The sequence below is a fragment of the Falco cherrug genome, chromosome 7 (genome assembly GCF_023634085.1).
Source record: "Falco cherrug isolate bFalChe1 chromosome 7, bFalChe1.pri, whole genome shotgun sequence".
Classification (NCBI taxonomy): domain Eukaryota; kingdom Metazoa; phylum Chordata; class Aves; order Falconiformes; family Falconidae; genus Falco; species Falco cherrug.
In genome coordinates this window covers 12,970,193-12,993,993 of record NC_073703.1, presented here as the reverse complement: position 1 = coordinate 12,993,993, position 23,801 = coordinate 12,970,193, and the positions used below count along the sequence as shown (strand labels likewise).

At 38.6% G+C, this 23,801-nt stretch overlaps 1 protein-coding gene and 1 long non-coding RNA gene across 2 annotated transcripts; one reads left to right on the top strand and one right to left on the bottom strand.

Annotated features, from left to right (window-relative positions):
- Nucleotides 1-1,481: 1,481 nt before the first annotated feature.
- LOC129736493 (uncharacterized) lies at nt 1,482-21,029 on the top strand. Its single transcript, XR_008733163.1, has 6 exons — nt 1,482-2,227; nt 3,444-3,576; nt 6,109-6,261; nt 6,625-6,715; nt 20,093-20,195; nt 20,820-21,029. It is a non-coding gene; the product is annotated as an uncharacterized LOC129736493 (long non-coding RNA).
- On the bottom strand, nt 15,052-23,221 carry CFAP161 (cilia and flagella associated protein 161). The gene is made up of 7 exons (XM_027801641.2): nt 23,071-23,221; nt 22,826-22,915; nt 22,418-22,653; nt 21,026-21,110; nt 20,091-20,249; nt 18,932-19,005; nt 15,052-17,984 (listed from the first exon to the last, which is right to left on the bottom strand). Exons 1-7 carry the CDS (start codon nt 23,131-23,133, stop codon nt 17,798-17,800), a joined length of 894 nt encoding a protein of 297 aa, XP_027657442.2. The 5' UTR covers nt 23,134-23,221; the 3' UTR covers nt 15,052-17,797.
- Nucleotides 23,222-23,801: the final 580 nt, after the last annotated feature.

Sequence of the window (23,801 nt, the reverse complement as noted above, 5' to 3'; positions counted from 1 at the left end):
GCTCCAGATAAAGCGTATCTTTTAAAATAAGCACCAAATCTGAATGTAAAGACATTATCCGCCAGTCTTGAAAACTTGATATGCCTTTAGATAGATTGTTACGCTGGTTAGTTACTGTTTCTTTCAAACATTGCTGCATCCTGATGCTCATTTGCTTTTGTTTCTGTCTTTCTCCAAAAGAGCCTGACTATTACTGTTATGGCACAGTAAAGGCACATGATCACTTCCCCAGCATTTTTTGTGAAGATAAGAGGGACCATGGGGTGGGAGCTTTCATGGAACTTTATTGCATGACCTAATATTTGATTGCTTTGGGGTTTTTGTGATGACCTCAGTTTAAACATCGGAAAAATAACTGTTAGGTCCATAGTGTCTGTAGTCCAGGGCTACCAGATAGTAATTAAGCTCCATAGCATTAGGGAGTGGAAGGGATACCTTAATCCGTAACAAATTGGCATAACTCAGATCACAGGTACTATATTTATTCTGCAGCTGATGGAGGGGACAAGAGCAGCTATATGACTGGATTGTGTGACAAATTGTCTGCCTCCAGACTGAGTCTGTCTTGTGAGTAGACTATATGGAAAGTCTGTCTGGGTATGTACACAAAGCTGGTATGTCTGTGAATGTGTAAAACAGTGTGTTGAGGCTTACACAATGCCAGGTACTACAGTATAGGCTTATTCCTGAGGGCAGCCACTGAATGACCCTGACTCTGGACCAGAGATGTGCTCAGGGAGGTCAGATTTTCCAGTGGCCTTTCCTTATGTATGCTCATTTTTGATCCAAAGAACATCTAGCCATCTCTCCCAAAGAATTAGTACTAACTATATCCTTTGTCTCAGTATGGATTTACCAAAAGAAGCAGCCTCTTCTGAGGTCCCAAGTACTTGTCTGCAGTCATGTTCCAAGATGACCACACATAGAATCATAGAATGGTTTGTGTTGGAAGGGACCTTAAAGACCAGCTAGTTCCAACCCCCCTGCCATGGGCAGGGACATCTTCCACCAGCCCAGGTTTCTCCCAGACCCATCCAGCCTGGCCTTGGACACTTCAGGGACAGGGCATCCACAACGTCTCTGGGCAACCTGTGCCAGCACCTCACCAACCTCACAGTGAAGAATGTCTTCCTTATATCTGATCTAAATCTTTCCTCTTTTGGTTTAAAGCCGTTACCTCTTGTCCTGTCACTACATGCCCTACCAGAAAGCCCCTCTCCAGCTCTCTTGCAGGCCCCTTTAGGTACTGGAAGGTGATGTAAGGTCTCCCCAGAGCCTTTTTTTTCTCCAGGCTGAATGACCCCAACTCCCTCAGGCTCTCTTCATGGAAGAGATGCTCCAGTCCTCTGATCAATTTTGTGACCCTCCTCTGGACTCACTCCAACAGGTCCATGTCCTCCTTATGTTGGGGGCCCAGGGCTGGATGCAGCACTGGAGGTGGGGTGTCGTGAAAGCAGAAAAGAGGGGGCAATCACCTCCTTTGACCTGCCAGTCACACTCCTTGTGATGCAGCCCAGGATATATGGCCGGCTTTCCGGGCTGCAAGCATACACTGCTGGGCCATGTTGAGCTTCTCATCCATAACCCAGGATTTCTGTTCTTCTTCTTTCCTTTTTCTTCAACATCCTTTGAACTGACTTTTTACTTTTAATTTGTGGAGTGAATTTTAAAAGACTTGACTTAAATGTTCAAAAGGTAAGAATACCCGGACTTTTGAAGGTTGCATACAAGAACAGGAGGTTTTAAAGTTGTTTTTTAACTATTTTTGGCCAAAACAGAGGACCCTAAATGCATAAAACAGTAGAGGAAAAATGTTAAGACTTTGACAGTATCAGTTTAGGCTCCGCATTAATCTTGGGCAAAGGCATAAACTACCTATAACTGAATCTTACCAACCACTCCTAATATACACCACTCGCTATAAATAAGTAACAATCTGCTCAGTTTCTGACAGAACACTCTACTGAGTCTGGAGATCTCCTTCCAGTTCTGATAGTGACATTCTGTTTGATCTGAGGTAGGTTTACTTTCCTGCAGTTCTGAATCCTTGTCTTCCTCAATGAAAATGAGTTGTGGCTGTCATCTTCCTTCTTGGATGTGTGGAGTGGGGATTTCTCTGATGAAAAGTACTATGAGATAATTAAATGTGGGTGGTGTTTTTTTTTTTTAATAGGACAATGAATGAAACAATTAACTACTCTTAGAAAACAATAAGAATTTGCTGGTGGTAAGTAATGACATCCTACACCAACCCATCTCATATGCAGAATCTATTGCGTACAAAGCTTATTGCATATGATAAAGCATGCAAGTTATTTTACAGTGTACAGTATGTGTCGTACTGTAATATTGACAGCACAAATATTATGTCATAGCAGCCCTAGGCAAATAATAGCAGCAGAACACTTCACTGGTGCTCATTAATAGCAAAGAGCTTTAAAAGTGATGAAAAGGCCATCTTCTGTTAGGTCAGCCCTTCAGCATAAATTGAAGCAATTTGACAGCCCCACAGCTTTGTCATCTGTTCACAGCCACAGGGTGGTACAGTGGGGGAAGAGGGGAGTGTTTTGTCCCAAACTCCATCCTGACAACAATCCCTCTGCAAAGGAGCAGCAAGGGGTGCTCCAAAGCCCCCATGCTGACTGTCTCCCAAGGGGCTGCTTGCCAGGAGGTGTATGCTCAGCTCAGAGCATACCAGCTCTACAGCAAATGAGGTTACACTGGCAGTATGGATAATATATCATCAATATGTGTGTCCTGTATGTTTTTTCTGTAGGCTCGTACTGTATGAATCAGTTACTAATGAGGCTCATAATAAAGGATACTATTAAATGAACACTACATTAATAATGCTGGCAAGGTTTCAAGTCTACAGATGTTATTTATAGTATATGACTAAACAAATACATATCCCCTTTGAGGCTGAGACTCTGGAGCAATTTACTGATTTCCTGTATAGGCTAGTTCATACAGAGATTCAAGTAAATAGTGCATTTGGATGTCTTGCTTGGAACTGTGCTCTGAAACTGTAGTAGTTAATCATATTAATGTTTAGCTTTAAAAGGGTTTGGAAATGTATATATGTTTTCAGAGGATTAGATACTACCCCTATCCAGTTCCCATGAAGAAATGCATTTTTCTGCATTGTTTCTTTAAAGGATAATAAAATATATAAAGAATATTGTCTGCAGTTACACGGCAGATGTGAAATGAGTAGAAAGGGTTAGAAACAATTCTGGAAAAAAATGGACTTCGCAAAAGCTAAAAAAAATATTAATAATCTAATTTCCTCTCCTTTTCATCTGGTTTTGAAATTAATTCATTTATCTTATATATGAATATTAATTGCCAGTGAGAGAGGTTTTGTAGATTTAAAATGTTTTTGAGTAATGAAACATTTGGTTTGTGATTTTGTCTCTCTTTTGCCTCTTATAATATCACAGGTTTAGAAAGGCCTTCAAAACTGAAGATAGCTACCAAGACACAAAAGTCCCTGGTCCACTCTGCTGGCTTTTATATGTGTCATGAGAAACAGGAGAAATACTACACAGCAAACTAAAAGTGTCCTAAATAAAGGTACTTCCGTGTAGAGCATCTGTTTTAAGTCATAATGCTGATTATAGAAAAACAATAATTTACTTCAAATTTCTTATCTAATTTAAAAACCAAACAGTGATGACAGTGAATAGGCAGACAAAAACATAGTTTGTGAAACATCTCTGGTTTTACCCTTTTTCTGTTTTCTTTTTCAAATTCTGAAATTAAAACAGCTGAAAATGATGCATACTAACATAGAAAAAGAGCTGACTGTATGATGCCTAAATAACGTGCTATAAAAATATCACTTACCATTGCCAAGTATCTTCTTATTTAAGTCCACTATTATCATGCCTTCTTGGATATGAAACATGCAGCAGAGTCAATTCCCAGTGTGTTAAATACTTGACAAAATAATAAATGCAGTGTAACTCCACAGTGTTTGGATATTTGACTGTAACTCCTAAGCATTCAAAGTGACTACTCAGTATAACAACTTTTCCTCTGCAGAAAATGCCTTGCTATTTGCCAGCAAATCTTTAATGCTTTAGATTGGGTATTTCCAACTACCGCCCTACTTGCTAGGCAGATGTGTATAAAAGAGATGTTATTTCACTGAATCAACCACTGAGATCGTAACCCTTTTCCTGTACCACAAACAGAAATATAAAACCTCAGACTTTCCTTTTGGACTTTTACTGACTTGTGTCTGTTGTAAGAAAGCAAAACACAGCTAGTTCAAGGGCTAATATATGGAAAAATGTGTTAAAATGTTTTAGATCATCTCATCACTTCTCATTCCTGCAATTCATTGGTTAACTGGCTCGTTCTGTGTTTATGTAGTTGCATGGTACAAATACAACACCTAAACTTCTCACCCAAAGTTGAAATGATTAATTTATTACTTTTTACAAACACACACACACACAAAAAAAAAAAAAAAAAAAAAGGAAGAAGAAAGAAAACACACAGTGCTCTTAACCCAAGTGAGTCAAAACGCCTTTCATAAGGTCTGCAAGGGCTTTGAGAGGTTTTTCTTTGGTGAATAAAGCCTGTGTAGTGGAGGGAGGAGTTTTGTCTGAGCATGGCAGAAATCAAACTAAAGCAAACAGACACAAACTAGGATCCTTTTGCTGTGTGAAAACAAGAGAATAGTAAAGGAGGTGCAATTGTTATTCATATCAGATCACTTGAGACAGATTCATTGTTGTGGGGAAGTGAGGGGAGGCAGGATGAGAGAGGAGGTGTTTTTGTGAGAGTTTGTAAGACTCTGCTAGTGCTTTTCTCTCTGAAATTACATCATCAGTCAAGATTTATTTATGTCTTTTTGTGATTACCTCACCCTAAATAGATAATATGCAGGCTTTCCATCTTCTGGGTGCTTATAAATATTAGTTAACTAAATGTTATAGCCACAGGGGGGAAAGCACAACTGAAATAATGAGTGATGGCCATTCTAAGAAGTGGAAGACAGGACTGAGTAAAGACATTTCCTCTGCTAATTTTTCTATACTGGAGAGAATTGGGCTATGTGATAAGTTACCATTCCATAGGATGTACACCCTGATTTCTGATACTGGTTGTGAATCCAGTCCCTGTTAGAAAGTGGGAATTACAATGGGTAACGCTGCCTGTGTCCCAGCCATAATATAAGTACCTCTAGCACAACTCTGATGGGACAGCGTTATTCTGCCTTTGTTGATCATCCTCTCCAGATGGATTAGACTTAATCAAATTCTAGCCCTAACAGTTTGTTTCAGGACCACAGCTGGAATCAGCATGTCTAGACTAGCACTGATTTATTCCTGGCTTTCAGACCTATGTGCATGCTACTATTCCATATGCTTCCTGTTAGAGAGGTAATAATGCCATTTCACAGCATAACTCATTTTTTTCTTTTTTCCTCCCCTTTTTATTGTAATTAGAATGTATTTTGCTTATGGAAGGAAATGTACTGCCTCTGCTCTAGACAAGGCTATTGACAGCTCTTCTGGAACAGAGAAAACTTCCAAACAAACAAAACAAAGTTCACAAAAGAAACAGTTAAATTTTCTAACTGCCTTCACTGTCACAGAAAATGCTAAATGCATTTGTAAGTTATATAAAACTGCATCAGTTCATATTTTCCCCTCCTGGTTTCACAGCCCAGAACAGCAAAAGGACCTTGTGACATCCCTAGGCTTTCAAGAGTTTAGTAATAAAAATAAAAATCCTCAGCAGAAAACAACACTCCACACCCTTCCACTGCTGAGCAAATGAGTTTCCCATTTTCCTCACTTATCCTCAGACTAAACAATGTTAAATTTACAAATCTGACATCTATTTATAGCAAGCACTCTACCCTAGGAACCACAGAGGTTGGTGTATATAATTGTCTGTAATCCACAGGACAGCTTTCAGCCTGGCATGTCAAGTAATTAGGAGAGAAACCTCCTGCCTTGATTAATATCTAAGCAATATATGCCCTGAGACATTCTATAGTCCTAAGCTGGGTGGTGTGCATGTGTGTGTGGGTGTTCCTCTGCTGTAAATTAACCTTTGATTTTACTTTTTCTCATTGACCATGAATAGTGATGCATAACGCCAACAGAATCATGCGCTTCTATCAGTGATCTGCAGAACATGGGGAAGTGGCCTGCTGCGTGGGTGCTGCAAGGGAGGCAAATTAATGGGTGTCCGACAGTGCTGATAATCCTGACAGCAGACACTGAAGGAACTAAACTGGTGAGCTGTGCCTGCTGTGAGGGGAGAGTGGGCTAAAAAGCCATGTGGGGAGCAGTGGGGTAACTGGTGTGAGACTGTAGAAGCAGCAGAGGGTAGTTCAGATATGTAAGGGCAGGGCATGAGGGGAAGGAAGGGATTAAAGGAGGAAAGTTCTCAAGCTAGGGTGCTAAACTGAATCTGAGGAAGTGGGTAAAGACAGAGTAGAAGGTGCTGGATATAGACATCAGCTCAGCCTGAGCTGGGTAAGACATGGTGCTGGATTGGGCCCTGCCAGCTGAGCTCAGATGAGAGCAGGGAAGAGGTCTGGGGAGGAACTGACCTTTTCCTTTTTTTTTTTTTTTTTTTTTTTTTCTGGAACTGCAGGGAAATGATATTCAGCCCTTGTGCTCAAAAGAGGTTCATCCACAGTCTGTATGCCACACTTCATCCATTCATCTCAGTAGATATGACAAAGGTCAGTGGCTCCCGGTATCCTTGTTTACAAACTGATGAACTGAGGAGCAGAGAAGTTTAGAGAAAAAAAAAAAAAAAAGTCATGATTCTGACACCCTTTAAAAATCTTTCACTTTATAGAAGTTTATCTGTGTCCCTGAATCCCTTTTAATTATCTTCCTGGGTGATTCCTATTTCTTTTCACATAATGAAAGCAAAATAAGCTAATCTTAAAATGAAGAATACTTTATTGATATATTTGATGGTGGTGGTGTTATTTCCAGTATTATTCTCCAATCCATCTTTAATACAGCCTGACATCTTGTTTGCTTTTTTGACCACTACTGTGCACTGAGCAGAAGTTTCCACTAAGCAGTCCACAGTAACGCCTAGAACTTTTTCTTGAGTGATTTTGCAAACCATCAGTGTGTATGAATAGTTCAAATTGTTCCTTTCAATACGTGTTACCTCACACCTACCTACGCTAAGTTTCAGCTGCCATCTTGTCCAATCCCTTCCTTCAGGGCTGTGTTTTTCTTTTAAAGCTGTGGCTTTTCTAAATGATCACATATAATTTCCCAAGTATGCTGTCTCTGCTATTGCATGCTTACTTTTCAGATGAGTAGTAAATTTGCTAAATTAATCCCAGTTTTGGTGTAGGTCTTGGGATCTCTGCTTGTTAATCTTTCCCAGCTGAAAACAGCCATTAACTTGTATTTTTAATTTGGTCTTCACTACTTTTAGAATCATAGTATTTTTCTTAGTCCTCAGTTATTCTTTACCTTTAAGCATTTTATGCCATTCAAAATATACGGGTAGGTTATACCCCTTTATACTTTCATCCATTATCTTAATTTCTTTCTTAAAGAGTTCAATGGTAATTGGCAGTTAAAAGCCTGTACGGACAAGTACAGCCAGAGTAGTTATAGGCAAAGCTGGCATCTACCTAAGAGCAGCAGAGTGGTGAGGGGAGAAAATTGTAATCTCAGTGTGTAAGCAGAGTCCCTTCTGGTCTCCCAAGAGCAGTGTGGAGCAATTCACTAACAGCTGAATTCAGTAAAGCACCTCCCAGGTGTCCTTAGCCTATTGAGCCCAAGCACATACCTAATGCATCTCACTTCTCCACCTTCCCCTCTCTGCTTCCTTGATGCTGGTCTCCGACTGCTCAAGCAAAAAGAAGTGAGAATAGGAAGGGGGTGGAGGATGCAAGATTTTAGCTACCCTCAGGCCACCCACCCTCACTGTGGCCTTGGATGTAGCCTTGAAAATGGATGCATGTGCCAAAAAGCATCAAGGACTAACAGCATCCTTACTACTGAATAAAGCATTAAACAAGCTACTCTATGTCAAATTCTGGCATCTGCTCTTTTTAGCACAGATGTTAACAAGGTGGGAAGAGTTCAGAAAGCAATTATAAGAAGTCTGAGGAGTGTGCTTTGCAGTAAGAGACTGAAGAATGTATTTTGTTTTCTTCCAGCAGATTGTTGCAATGTGATTTCTTTGCTGTCTGTGTGACCTTTGTTAGACAGAATTTAGAGGACTGGGTTGTGAAGGCAGATGCATTTGTGAAGGCAGAAATACAGTTGAATGAAAGTTCATCAATAATTAGAACTTCCTGGAATGCTTATTCTGCTCTATGCAATTTACCACCATATTGATGTACTGTTTTGGGCATAGTGGCTAATCACATTTCAACAGCAATGCTCTCATAACCAACTTTGAGAGCTACATTTCTGTTTAGTTCTTTTTTCAAAAGCCTGCTCAGCCATTCATATTTTGCATTACTATTCTCCTGGATTGGAAGAATGTAATGTAGCAATTGGCAAAATCAGGTAAAATAGATTCACCTCGCAATGGTTTGTTTAACTAAGTGAAGCTATTATAACTAATTAGGTGTTGCCCTGATTGTACTCAGCATGCAAACATTACATAGATTAATGTTTTTTGAGATGCAAACCCAATACGCTTTTTATCTCATAACCAGTGGTTTTGACATACCATGATCTTTTTGCAGTAGAGGAACCATATGGGGCAAACTGGTTTTAACTGTGAAAAAGGGTTGTTTGGGTTTGGGTTTTTTTATCTCTAAAACTCTCTTTCAAGTGAACTTTGTAAACTTTGATCAACAAGAGAGAAAAGTATCAATCCAAAACTTCATAGACTGTTGTTGAAGAATATAACTATGGCTATTTTTGACTACTAAATTGTAAAGGTGATCATTGTTTATTCCTGTGGGGAAAATAACCTATGTTCACCTCAGAAGCTTAATGTCATATTGGACTCTCCCCAGGGACAGATAACTCTACAAGATTGCTTCTATTTTGAACAGGTTTAGTTTGTGTTCTTTTTCTCTGTAACTTTGTTTTCACGGGTGCATTTTTTAACTCATTGCCTGTCAGTTTAGATTTAGCTTCATTGTTCCACCCTCAGGAAGCCTGTCTAAGCCAACAATGCTGTTGTGTGGCAGGCACAAGAACTCTAGGTGATGAATACCCTCTTCATGACAGTTACACAGCAGGATTGTGCTCACTTAATTGCACTGTTTATTTGGGAAAATTGCTGCAAATTTGGAAAAAATTGTAGAAGAGCTTCAAATATGTTTGAAAAATCATTATTGTGTGTTTATACCAATTCTGACACCACCTTTCTTTACAATATGAACCTTGTGTTATTGCAGAAAACTTAAAATTACTATAGGTTACATGGGCTGACCAAAACCCCTTCATCACTTGTTGGCTTATATGTAATGCTTAACTTCTAAAGCCAAACAGCTAATGGTTGTGTCATGTAATAGGCTAAATATTTGGTATAAATCAACTTTGCCTCAATTCTTTCTGTGATGAATGAACATTCTGTTCTCAGAAATAATTGCTTAGATTAAAAGGTTGCACACATCAGCCATATAGTGCAAATAGTTATTCCCCAAATCCTTGTTAAGCTAATTTCATAGGAAGCAGGAATTTGTGTTGGTGTTTCTGAATACTGTATAAAGCCTAGTGTTCAGTAGAAACCATTCACAAGTCCCAAAGTGTGACACTGTTTAAAATCAGTTCACACTTAAGGACAAAATTCCATAACCGCCTAACGTGGTACAATCAGCTGATGAATAGTTAGATATTAATTAGCATGGGACAGAGGAAAACGTTGAATTACAAGTACTTCTGGAAGCATCAAAATTTCCAATGAGCAGTGAGAACAATAAGCTGTGTTGTATCAAAGGTCACATGTTGTCGTATATTATAATTACTGAGATAGCTACATGGATCCCTTTTAAACAAATTGTCGTTTTTGTCTGAAAAAGGAATGTGGAGAAAAGAGAATAGATCCAGAGAATTTTTTTCTGGATAAATTGATAATTTAATCAAAAATGGTAGCTTTATTAATTCAACCTGTGAAATCTGGTGCCATTTGAGAGCAAATACATGCAGACAAATTTTATGGTAAATCCTAGAATGCGAAGACACTTAAGAGCAATGATAATATTTTCTTTGTAATATTTCTGTGTTTTTCTTAGAGCATCTAATAAACACCCACAAAATACTTCCTATATCTTTCTTTAGGAAAGAGATATGCCTATTTAACAGAGATGGATGCTGATGCACAGATACGGTAAATGAGGGATGAAAGGGCACATGATACGTGTATGAGAAAGCGCAGAATAGAATACCATTGCCTGTATTACCTAGGGAAATGGAAGGAGTTTTGTTTGAAACAGCGACCAGAGACAGAAGGCTCAAATGCAGGGGATTTTTGGCCTGGCTAGTCTCTTTGCTCTTTACCTCTGTCTACTATGACCACCGATCTACGTTGCTATCATGAAAACAAAAGACATAGTTACTGTCCCTCACCTGAGCTCATGAATTTACCACGTACATAAGAAATTAGCCCACCCCCTATTTTTGTAATTATGATCTAGTATACATTTTACTTCACCATAGGGATAAGCATGAATTTGTAATGCTACACAGCTATGTGACCGCCTGATCACTGGGTGACTGCCTCACCCTCTGATGTGTGTCTTGGTGCTTACCATAGCGGACCACTTTCTCTGAGAACTTGCTAGGCCAGTTAACTGCACTAAGTCTATAAGGTTTGCAGTTTCATGTTCAGCCCTTCCCCTTTATGCTGGTTGGCTTCCCTTCTCCAGGAAATAAGGCAGGAGGCACTCTAGTTACCTCTCAAGTTGCCCATTCCGTTAAAGAGTTTGAATGTTTGATGGATTCAACTATGCCTGCTTGAGACTCCCCAAAAATGTTTTGCCAATATGACAGAAACCTGCTCAAATTTTTAACATTTTTTCAGGGTCTACAAATATTTTATTGGTCATAAATATCCTGTAGAATATGGTAATTTCTGCCAGAATGCCTGGTTTGATCCAAAGCTGGAGTTTCCATAAGGAAGTTTTGAAGACCAAATTTCACCTGCCCTTTTGGCAGCACATTCACAAAACACAGTAAAATAAATCAGGACTTTATCATGGAACTTACACTACCAAGGTTAAAAGTTGCTTTTGTCATAATTATGAATGATTGACTACACAGTACAGTGATCTAGGTCCTCTACTCAACGTGTTCTAGCGAGAATTATCACACTGACTGGCTTAGAAGAAACAAAGAGCACAGCTCTTAAGTTGACCCATCTCTAGGCAACTTTTTGGTTCCTCTGTAAGACTAGCTGTAGAACCTGAGGACACAATTGTGCAGCAAGCAGAAAAAGGGGAATGGTGATAGATCAGAAAAAAGGGGGCATGACGAAGCAGTAAGTGTAGCTAGAGCGTTATTCTGGATTACCATTTGATGCCGTTCAGCCATTTATAATGAGACCTGAATGTGTCCCTGACCACTTAGGATTACACTGAAAGATCTAATTAGTTCAGGTAGTTTCTAAAGAAACCAATTAATAATTTTAGATGAGGAAAGATTGTTCTCCTGCATATGCTGAACTACGTTATTTCTGTGCTGGCTTTAAAGTACCCAGTGTGTGTATGTGTGTATAGTGCCAGTTCATTTTTATTTCTATGTATATTTATATGGCAAAATATGTGTCTTTTCATGGTCAGTTAAATCCACTGGTTATTTGTGAGACTGTAACACATCTTGGGTGTTCTGGCTAAACTGATGCTGCCAAAATTGTCAGCAAAAAGACCAGAACAGCTGATGAACCTTAAACTTTCACCCAAACAACTACTGAGTTGTTTCTTCAGGATATAGAAAAGGCAGAAAGCCCAAGCAAGAGGAGTGGTAGGAAACCAAGGAGGAAGGATAGAAAATGCTGTTTGATGTAGATTTCACAAACTGTTGTGTTCAATCTTTTAGAGACACTTTAACAATAATCCATACTAATTAGCATTTTAGGAATTTTAAGAGGTTTTACCCATAAAGGAAAGATAACTCAAACTTAAGTTCAGTGCTTTGCTTATTCACTGGTTTCTTGCTTTCATTTTGCTTAGGGATTTAACATTTTGATAAATTCTACAGGTAACATTTTCAGAAACAGCTAAATGCCATTTTTGAAAGTGATTTTCTTAGTCAGACCAAGATCTCCAAATGTACGTACAACCTAATTCCTAACAGTTTTAATGTGAACAAGCTGCAGAAACAGGTCTTAAATTTCTCAGGACTGGTGTCGCTTTTGCAAATGAGACTTGTGCTAACAGTTGGTTAGGTATTTTTAACTAATATGCTGTATAATTAAATAACTAAATATATATATATATAAATAAACACTGCCATGTATAATTCTTATTCCCCTCTGTGGGTTTGTCATACCCATAGGGACAGCACTGTGGTTTGTGGGCTCCTCTCCTAGCAACCCCCATTAACATCAGAATTACTTAGGCAGCTATATCTTCATACCCCACACTAAGAGTTTACTGTTTGGCACTGGTTTATGTGTAGATTTCATATGACTGTATCTCTGGTTATTTGCACTAGGTCTACTTCACTTTCTTGCCATCTTACAACCCCTTTTAATAACAGCTTTATGCTATTACTTACTGAACTTCTCTGCTGTAGTTTGTATTTGGAAAAAAAGATGAAGATATGGTCCCTGCCCCAAGAAGCCTATAATTAAAACAAGACCAGCATTATAGAAACATATATACTAGCTGGCCTGTAACTGGATGGTCTGTTTAGTTTTGTTTTGACGTACTATATGAAGCAGCATTTAACAGATGTTGGGAAATCAGTTCTCTGAGCTTCTCATATAAACATACAGCAGAGATGCATCCATATGAATTAATTTCATCATTGAATGTGAGTATTAATGTCATCAAGCATTTTTTAATGTTTGTACTTATTCTACTGTACTTTGAGTCCTCCTTGCTAAAAAATATAGAAACTTCTTGAGAGAAAGATAAGTGACTGTATTGTAGCAATGCTTTCTAGTGCTGTACTGATGATTCTTGTCTCTTGCGTAAAAGGCATTGCCTTGTAAAAGCCCAGCAGTGAAAAAAACTGAAGAAAAATGTCAATTGTTTCATTAGATACCCTCTATACACAGTGTTGACAAAAAAAACCTAACAAACACACACCCAAACCAAAAACAAAATGGGAGGGTGTCTTCCTTGGTCTTTATGGCAAGTGCTCCCTCTCGTTACAAATAATGCTAACCTATCATGCAAATCATGTAGTTGACATTATTATGGCTGCTCGTATCCCTGCTGAAATAGCACACATCTAGCAAGGTGACCGATCTTTCCACTCTGCCTCTTAAGCAGGGGAATGCAGTATTGAGGATTAGATTCCCTTTTACAGCTTCCAGGATGAAGTCAAACCAGCATGAATGGGGGAATTAGCAAACTGTCGCTTGCCCCTCTTTGTACTGTATATGGCAAGGAGATAAGGCAGGTCAGACAGAGAATGGAGGCAAGACTTGAGACACAGCCTAAACCAGAACAGAACTAGAAGGAAAGTATAGCTGTCAAAATGACACAGAGATTTCCTAATTTTCACTTGTATTTAATGTATTTTGCATTTCACATCTGTATTTTTATTTTGTCGCCCCTTCAGTTTAGTTTTCATGCATTAAAAAAAAATCTTACGTGTTTCTAACACAACAGCTTTTAAAAGAACACTTCACCCGCCCTCAAATTACAAGACGTGCAACAGTAATTTACAGTGAGGGGGCACAGATGTTATCAAAATCTCCCTCTTACCTGCCAGCTCCTCCAAATTTTCCAGTGCTTGGATATTTTCTTCCACTGCTGTGTGGAATTTCTTATTGTAATGTTCTTTGTGATTTTTTTCTTTTTTTTTTTTTCTTTTTCACCTCAGATGTTTTATCCAGTGACTAAACCTGCATATGACCTCCTCCTGCGATCAGCTGCTGAGCTAAAACAATACTTCATGACAATCACTAAAAAGAAAAGCAGCCTCTGATGATACTGATGTGATTAGGGTGAGGGGCCAGGGGCTTGCACTGAGTGCTAGAAGAGCACTTTATAACCACAGCAAATCAGTTGAGCTAGACAGCAAGGCAGAGGAGATGGGATGTGAAATATGAGTTGGGGAAGCATGCAAAGGAGATGGAAGAAAAGGCAGATTTAGAACTGGCTTTTCATTTTCCAGTGTTACCACTGTGTGAGTTAACTAGTTAACTTGTCAGCTTTTCTCTGCCGACTCTTCGAATTCTCCGTACCTCTTCTTTACTTCAATATTGTGCTGCTTCCACACATCTGCACAGCAAAATGTGCAGATGTGAATTCTCCCTGTACCTCAGGCCTATGAAAAACTGTATTAGCACAGCACTAAATCTGAACTAATGCACCCTGCCCCTTAGCAAGGACTAATAGCTCAGGATCAGCTTCATGCTAACAGCTTTTGAGCTGCCTGGAATGGAGGCAAAGTGAGGTTTATCTTCCCACAATGTACTTTGTAGAGCTATCCATACTGGGCCTGATTTGGAAGAAGCATAAAAGCTTTCTTAATACGTGATTTTGCTTTTTGTTGGTATGTGGTAAAGTGCTTTGCAAATGAGACAAGCATCACTGTCCATATTTCATGATATGTAATACTGTAAGCAAAATATAGTGCCTGCCCTTAGCTACACAATGGCCCGGTCTGGAGCATGGTTCAGATCTCCACTACCCCATCCACTAGACTATGTTTGGTCTCTAACTGGCAGTTGCAGGATTGTTCAGATTCTGCACTAATAGTCAATCCCATAATTCTTTGTATTAATTCTGTGTTTATCAATAAATGTCCACAATGGTCAAATTAGAAACACTGCAGTGCATTCTACACAGCCTGATTGATTTGGTAGGTATTAAACTAGAAAAAAAAAAAGCAGAATTATGTCAATCTGTTGTGAAAATGTGCAGAATTTTAATCTGTGTAAATTGGAGGAACAGCAGTGCCCCTATAAAAACATGCATCGGTTGTCACACAGCAGATTTCATATCTTTACACAGAAAGTGAGGGAAGTTCCTAAAGATAATCTCCTGTAAGTATGTTCTAGTTACAACTTACTTAATGTTCAAATTAACTTTAAGAAGTTGATTGTATGCAACACAATGTTCTACATTCTTCTACCTTTGTTGCATAATTTCATTTTCCAAAACCAAGATAAAACATTAATGACATCTCCTAGCCCAGAATTCAAGCCTGATTTAACTTGGTTAGCTACTGTGGCATTGTATCAGGGACTCACTTGGATTTAAACATTTCAAGTTGTTTTATGTATGTAGCAATAATTGTGCTGTTTAGAAAAATGTGGTGCCATCATGTGGACAATATTAAGAACTGTAAAAAACAGTTTTTAAAAGAAAAACTAGGTAACAGATCTGTATTCAATATCATGAATCAACTGAATTATAAATACATATTATATGATATAAGAAGCTATGCACAAATCTGTGGTTTTAAAACTGCATTAGGTAAGAAGAAAAACCGATGATGGAATCAGGAATTGTTGATTCAATCCTGTTTATTTTCCAGCAGCTTGGGAAGTCCTTTCCCATGAGTATAGACTGATTAAAATGCACACAAAAATCTCCAAGCCACTTTTAATCAGCACTTAATTCCAGCATTACCTGCATCTGTACTAATTTCTGTATTTGTTTATCTCTTTGGTTTTCCTCTAAGACTTTACAGAACTTGTTTTTGTACAGCCTGCATTACTTCTCTTCCACACAAATGCACGCACGCTCACACAAACACTCCTATCCACATCAGCCGGCCAAGACACTCTGCCCACACAGTTCTCATTCCTGCATGAGTTCACACAAAGCTTTGTTTCAGCAACAGTTTTGGTTTAAGGCCTCTTGTTTCTTACACTTAACCCAGAGGAAAGAGACTTTGCCAGATTTGAAATAACTATCCCTAATACCAATAAATGTTCACAACGCTCAAATTGGAAACACTGCAGTACACTTGTGCAGCCTGTTTTTCTGATTTAATACATATCTATTGTGAAAATATGCAGGATTTTTATCTCTGTAAATTGGAGTAACAGCAGTGCCTCTACAAAAATGTGCATTATTTGCCATGCATCAGCTTTCATATCTTTACACAGAAAGTGAAAGAAAAAGTTCCTAAAGATAATTTCCTCTTCAATACCCCATCTATAACAGACCTGTGAAGGTTTGCACGAGGAGTGCAATTCAAAACCTGACCTTTGCAATACAGTCCCCCAAAGCGAACCTGCCATGTCACAGAACCGTAGTCTGTCTCCTGCTCTGAGGCTCTGTATGTCAAGTGCGACTTGGCTGATTCTGCAGTCTGCTGATTTAATTGATATTGGATAGAGGCAAGAACTTTTAAAGCCTTGCCAGTGGGTTTGAAACGGGTAGTCTATCTGGAAACGAAGCTTGAAGATATGACTGGATCGGTCCCTTCTATGAAAGTTTAGTGGGTATGTTTTGGTAAAACTTAAAAAGTTATATTTGACCTTTATGAATATTGAAGAACTTTGGAATCCTTTTTGAGGCTGGAGATTTGTATAGTATTTTACTCACGTTCACTTTATGCAGAAAGAGCCCGCTGTTGTAGTACAGTAAGAAATGGAATACATATACATGTGGTTTTACTAAATGGACACAATGGAATATCATATATTAAGAAGGTTCTCTATGGTGCTATTTCAGTTTCCATATAAAGACAGGTAACTTTATGGAGTAATGACATCTGTTTTCTACGTCTTTGCCTCTTACGATTTGTTGGTTTTTTTGTTTAAAAAAATGTGGGTTCCTGCTGAAATTTTTGCCATTCTCGGGCCATGTTTTTCATGTATATTCTCTGGTGTCTATTTAGGTATGAACTTAGACTACAATCTTTTTCTTACTGGATAAACTTTCAGTGTCTCTTATTCTTTTTCTACTTTGGCATTTATTTTCATGAAACTTGTGGGAGCTTAATTTTCTTCAACAATTTTACCTTGCTGTCAAACTTGGTAGAAATGATTATGGATTGAAAAATTCTGTGGGTGGGAGGAAAATGAAACATGGCGATGCATCGAAAAGGCTGTTGGAAGTCTCTAGTCTATATCACTGTGCTCAAGTTCTTGATTACTTGACATTTAAATGTTTAGAATACATGGACAAAACTCAATTTATACCTTTTTAAATTAATTCCCATAAATTGGAAGCCAATCTCGAGATAAAGTGACTTCACTTGTGATTTTTTTTAATAATTGGCAACACTGTACTAGACAGAGCATGGAACAAGCTCAGCAACCAACTTTCAGATGAACTTTAAATGTCAAATTATCTCATGATAGTTTGCATGAGTTTGGTTTTCAGTGTTTTGGAAACTGTACACTCACCCTTTTTAGAAGTGTGACAGTGGTTTGGTTTTGAAATAACTTCTAAAATAGACTCTGAGAGGAGTAATTTAGTGACAATATATTAGATTTCCTGGATTCTGGCAGCTTTTGCCATCAGTGAACATGAAAATGGGAAAATTAACCCTTCCAGATTACTTAATTTTTGATGTTATGCATGGTTCATCAAATTCTATTAGTTTTTGCCTTTGATGACTTAATAAGATTATGCAGTATTACTAAGGGTAGACTTGCATTTCCATCTCTAAAACTAAAATCTGAACAGGAAAAAACAAGAATCAGAATCTCATCCACCTGTATCGGCTATAGTCTGGTATTTTATATTCTATGTCTCTTCATGAAACTCATTCCTTCTGATGCCCCTTGGGTGAGGGTTCGGTCTGTCAGTCATTGTACTGTCTTCATTGCTGGGATTTCCTGTAACTATTTCCCAGTAATTCTTATCTTCTTCAGCTTTATGGGAGTCCAGGTAAGTGTGACAAATCACTTCATATTCTTTTCCAAAATAAGACCTGCAATGTCAAAGAAAAGGGCATGGGCAGGAGGAATTAATATATACACAAATTCAGCAAATCTGCATTATCTGTGAATTGTTCAAGATTTTCTCATGTTTCTCTTGGCTTATTCAGAAATATGATCATATGCTTTCAAATATCAGACCCTTACAAGAAACACAATAGTCCACTTTGTTTCCTATGAATAATTTAGGCATTTGAAATCGAAGGGAAATGCCATCTTTCTCGTTGCAGAGTTAAAGCAGACCCATCAGTATAAGCATTGATACACCAGCTCAGTATGTACAAGCTGGATGGGTTCCCTATCCATTCACATCACCATTTCTCTTTGACTGAGGAAGACTCTGGCTACTTAATAACTATTTCAGACTCAAACTATCAGACCTTGTTTCATCCTCAAAAACCTGACACAAATCTTCAGTCAGATCTTGCTAAGAATTTAATGGGAAACAATTGGTGTACTCCTTAACAATGCTTAATCAACATTGATTTAATGCATGCGTATTAACTTGAATTGTGCGTTTAACCTCAATTTCTTGAGAAATTTATTCATATGGACATAAGCAATGTGCAGTTATATGCAGTGTGGTTTTATTTAGTTCTCTTATTCCTTACGCTTCTTAGTATACCATTTTTCCTTTAAAAAAAAAAAAAACAAAAAAAAAACCCAAAAAACCCCAAAAAAACCCTGTAATTGCTCAAGATACTCAACGGGAGAACCACCAATCAACTAGAGAAGACTTAGAAGCATAATATGATAAGAATTACAAAGAAAAAAAACCACCAACATAAGACTGAGCTGATAGTTGGAAAGGAGAACGTGCATTCTGCATTCTTTTTCATTTCCTCAGTGTGTTCCTAAAGCACCTATCTTGCTTCTTACAGTAATTCTTGATGTTGGCACATCATTATGCACATCCCTGCCAGTTATAAATTAGTCTTACGTTGTCCAAAAGTTCCTTGGAACAGCTAGGCTCCTATTAGTATGGCAATGACTAATGATAATTTTAGCGTTTGCCTGGAAAAAAAGAAAAGGAAGACACTTAACAGACATTTTTACACTAATTTTAACTATTTTAATTAAAATTAAATGTTATTCAAATTAAATGCTTTACTGCTTAGTGTAAGCCCACATTGCTCTATATCAGTCTGAGATGGCTATACATTTATGTATAATGAGGTATTTTTATACCCTATCACTTTTCAACATAACTGTCTTAATAGCTTATACCAGCAAAATGCTCTACCCTTCAGGTCAGACACATCCTCTTATCCAATACATTCCATTCCACTCCCTTCTGCTGTGCACTTAACAACAAAAAAATAAATTTTAAAAAAATCAAGGTAGAGAGTCATTCCAGTGGCCTGTGCCTTAAGTCCTCTTCAAATTGGTATTTGCCACATGGGAGATCCAGATGGTTTGGTGAAACAGCCTAGAAATTGGCCTGTGAATAAAGAATGTTGTCTTTGACAATTACCTAATTTTGACTGTGTTCATTAGTGAGCTGATTCATGTAAATGAGTCACAGCTCAAGGCTGTAGAGGAACAGTGATATTGTTATATTTTGCTGTACATCCAGCACTTCAGGAAGCCTAGCAGTTATGTGGAACAGGAAAACACTGCATCTGTTTAATGTGTTTACAAAAGGTTAAAACCTACATTTGTAAAAGCATCCACTTATTCAGATGCCTTGGGGAGGCTGTATTTTTTAATACTTTCTAAATGTAATGTACAGGGGTTCTTAATCACAGCTCCTAATATTGGAAAAGGAGCGCAGTGCTCAGAAGTTCTGAAAAGCAGATTCCAAGTACTGCATCCTTACAACATGATGAGGTTGACCTTTAAAAAATTCTGATGAGAAAAACTGAGCAAGTCAACCTCAAAACGAACAGCAGAACCTAATAGTTGTATAGGCAGATTCCCTGGTTAAAGAGGTGGTTCCTTCCCTCTTCCCCTTCCCAAAATTACAGGTCAGAACTTACATAAAGAAAATATGTGAATACAATGGACACAACTTTTTCATAAGTACACCATCTACTTAAATGTACACCATCTACCATCAATTAAATCTTTATAAAATTTTCAAAGTTTTAATTTCTTACAGGAACTGGAAATCCTTCATATTCAAGACGCAGCTGAGGATCCAAGAAGGCAGCTTGCCAGCAAGTCAAATAGGAAAGCTCATCTGTCAAAAAAACTTGCTGAAGGTAAGATTTTTTAGCAAATCTTATAAATGATTTATGGTCACTCGCTAGATATAACTGTAAATAAAAATATATATAAAGGACAGTATAAATAGAAAAGAAACAAGATATGTAATTTAAAAAAAAAATTCAACACAAAAAATTTTCTTTCAGCTCCGGAAAAATCACTCTGCCAAGCTAAAGTTACATATTCAAAACTCACAAGACAGATTCTATACTGCTGATAAACTCATTAAGTAGCTGTTCTATATACAGACGTGAATACTAATTTAAAAACGAGTTTACATTCCAAAAATTCCCACCACAGGAGCTGTTGAGAGGGAAAATTTTTTCAAAGTTGTGGTGATTTATTTTAAGTGCATGTGTAACATGTAATGTCTTATTTGCTTCTAACCTGCAGAGGGAAACAACAGTAACATTTAATAGAAATCTGCTCCCTCAGAATGATAAGAATAATATGTTACCTCATATACCCACTATAGATTTATCTTCACAAGAAATTAAATCTTCTCATTTTGGATTTATTTAAAGTATAAAAAAACCCTCCTTCTAATGATGAATTCTTTCATGACTCCCAAGTTATTTTTCATTTCCTTTTTTCTTTTCTTTTTTAAAATCTTTATCCAGTCATTCTGACAGAGAGCTCCCTTGGCCTGCACACCTGATCTCAGGCAAGTCACGCAAACTTTCTAAACAGGTATTGCTTATCTTGATCTGTATATGATTCTGTATATGTTTTGTACCACTGTACAGCATTAGAGATACATACATGGTTATTAAAGGCACACTATCAGTATATGCTACCATTGCCATTTGCAACTTTATTGCCTTACCATTTGGTCAGAAAACCCTCCTGTTGTCCCAAGACGAAAGTTTTGTCCAAATCTAATCGGTTCACCCACTGCACTTCCATCAACACTGTTGAAGTTGTAAAAAGGAAGAGACATTTAAATAGTCAGCTTTACTATTCTTTTGTTTGTTTGTTTTGGTCTATAGTTAAGTCTTGAGGCAACACTTTGTATTAAGTTTACTTTTAAAAATAGGTTAAAATCTCAACTAAAAAGACATTTCATACAAGACTTACTGGTTAAAATATTTAACAATAGAAATAGACTATATTGATTACTTTTTATGATGTATTCATCAACATGCAGGCTGGGAAGATAACATCCAATGAAAAACCAACGAGAATTCAGCACTGAGGGCTCCTTTAAAACATACTTAATACAAGCACCTGAAAAATCAGACTAAAAGCAGAACAGTGTATGTTTGTCTGTAACTTAATATATGTTGCTAATAATATATGTAACTGATATTCAATAATTTGGTTCATTACATCAACTTACATGCTGCTATATCCCAATTTCCAGAATGATTTCTGTATTTTATATTAAAGAACCATTAAATTAAGTGCAAGGCTTTCTAAGTATATTCAGCATAAAAAACTTAAGTACCTGATGAACTTAGTAGTCAGTTAATGAGGGACTCAATAGCATTCAGTGCCAGCGACTAAGATCAGACAGCAGCTAAGAAAAAATATTTTCGTTGCAGTTCTAGAAGGCCTAAATTATGCTCTTGGCATGAAATTTTCTTCTCAGGTCTAACCTGAAGTGTTTTGCTCAATCAGGATCGTACAGGTTGGGTTGTACTCTTACGCACCATTACTGTTGTTAAATACATGCACTCAGGCACAACTTTCAGCCATTGAGCAGGACCCTGTTCTTCTGTTTCTTCTCCCACAAAAAGCTGAAATTAAATATGTTTTCTAGAGAGAGAATATGCTGTTTGGTTAGGGGTATATTTAGGACAACAGAAACGCTGTCCACTTTGTGTACAGCAAAAGCATTGACACAGAATTCTGCTTCAGAGAACTTATTTGCAGGAGAACGAGTAACAATACTAAGTGATATTTGGACATGATTTGCATTCTACAGCTGAAATATGACTGCATGAAAAACAGCTGCAGAGTTTACCAAATGATACAGTAAACTCAATTCTGGTTTCACACCAGTTCTAAACTGATTTAAACTTCCTTGGAATTATTCACAGTAATATGTGGAGCAGAATCAAGCTTAATGCAGGACCCAAGTTAAAGACTCTTTCTTAAATAAATTAATCTTACTCAAATTCATGTGTATATTGGCAAACTGCATTGCCTATTCCTCAAAACAAGACATTGAAAGCTAAAATAGTAATTGAAAACAACTCACAATAAAGTGACGAACCTTAAAATACAAAAAGTATTTTGACCCATTGGGTCCACGCTCTTGACTGCGCTAACTCCACGGGGGGCTTGCAGTGATTCGGCCAAATACGCGGATATTTCATCCAGGCTAATTGCCAAAGTCAGAGCACCACACGCTCCAGGGCAATTTTCCACCGCGGATTTGCTGCCTGGGTTCAAAAGCATAACAGTGTCTCCAAAATGAACAAATCCATCCTTAGATACCGACAGCTGTATCTAAATCAAAACATACATAATTTCTTACAGAATTATCAGAACCTAATATCAGCAGTATTTTAGCATATAAGTGCTAATCCATAGCATTCTCAGTGTGTAAAGGACAGCAGTAGTATCTATGCCATTCTGTGCGGAGTTGTAGAGGATTGACATAATTTTCTTAAAAAATTACCTTCTTGAAAAGATTATCTTGAAGTTTGTTTATTTTCTGTGTTAAAAGTTCTCCTCGTTCTCTTTTATGCACAAAATCCCTTAGGCGGTCCTGCCGGCAAAGGACAGACATGTTATCAAGCATTCACAATCTCAAGTTTCAACGGAATTTAAAGAATTAGGGGGAAAGAGCGGGAGGCGAGGAGCAGGGACCACACCACCCCCACCCCCCCGAGAGCGGGAGGGGAGCAGGCCCCGGCCCCGCACCTCCTCCAAACGCGCGGCCTCAGCCCAGCGGCCGATGCGCACCCCGGGGCCGTAGGCAGCCATGGCTGCCGCCTGGGCCGCGCGGCGTCCACCGTCGCCATGGCGACCACTCGAGCTACCGATTGGACGCTGGAGAGGCGGAGCCCGCCAATGAGCGGGAGCCAGGAGGCCAGGAGGCGGGCTCTCGCTGCCGCGCGGCGGCGCCACCCGGGAGCTGCGGGGGGGCGGTCGGGGGGGGCCCCCGGGGGAGCAAGGCTGGCCCCCTCCGCGAGCCCGGCCTGCCTGCGACGTGCAGGCGGCCCACCGGTGCAGGTCGTGCTCTTTCGGGAGTACCCGCCAGGCCAAGATCTGGCAAGGAAAGGCCTCAGCAAGTTAAAAAAAATAAAAATAAAAATCCATTCGGATCGCCTTGTGGTTTTGCCCAGTCTGACAGGAGCTCTGCAAGCAGGAGGCCTGCATCCCGTGGGGCGGTTGGGCAGCCCCTTGGCTTCCTTCAGGATGTGCCGAGGGGATGCTGATGCTGCTGGGCCCAAAGCAGCTCTTCCTCCTCACATGTCTGGGGGCTTCTGACCACCTGACTAACGCTGACTCCTTTTCAGGTGCCGTTGGACACCCAAGTACTTCTGTTGCTGCTTCAGCTGTGTGCTGGTAAAGCTACGCTGATGCTGAAATTCAAGAACGTGAGCCAAGCCATAGGCGTAGTGTGGGGCTTACAGTCAAGTAGCCTTTCA

Excerpts from the sequence above, each read along its gene's own strand:
- CFAP161 (XM_027801641.2), bottom strand. The coding sequence starts at position 23,133 with ATGGCTGCCTACGGCCCCGGGGTGCGCATCGGCCGCTGGGCTGAGGCC. Across the intron at positions 21,111-22,417 it reads AATACTTTTTGTATTTTAAG|TGTTGATGGAAGTGCAGTGG; the intron begins GTTCGTCACTTT and ends CAACTTCAACAG. Across the intron at positions 20,250-21,025 it reads GAGGGTTTTCTGACCAAATG|TTATATCTAGCGAGTGACCA; the intron begins GTAAGGCAATAA and ends TTTTATTTACAG.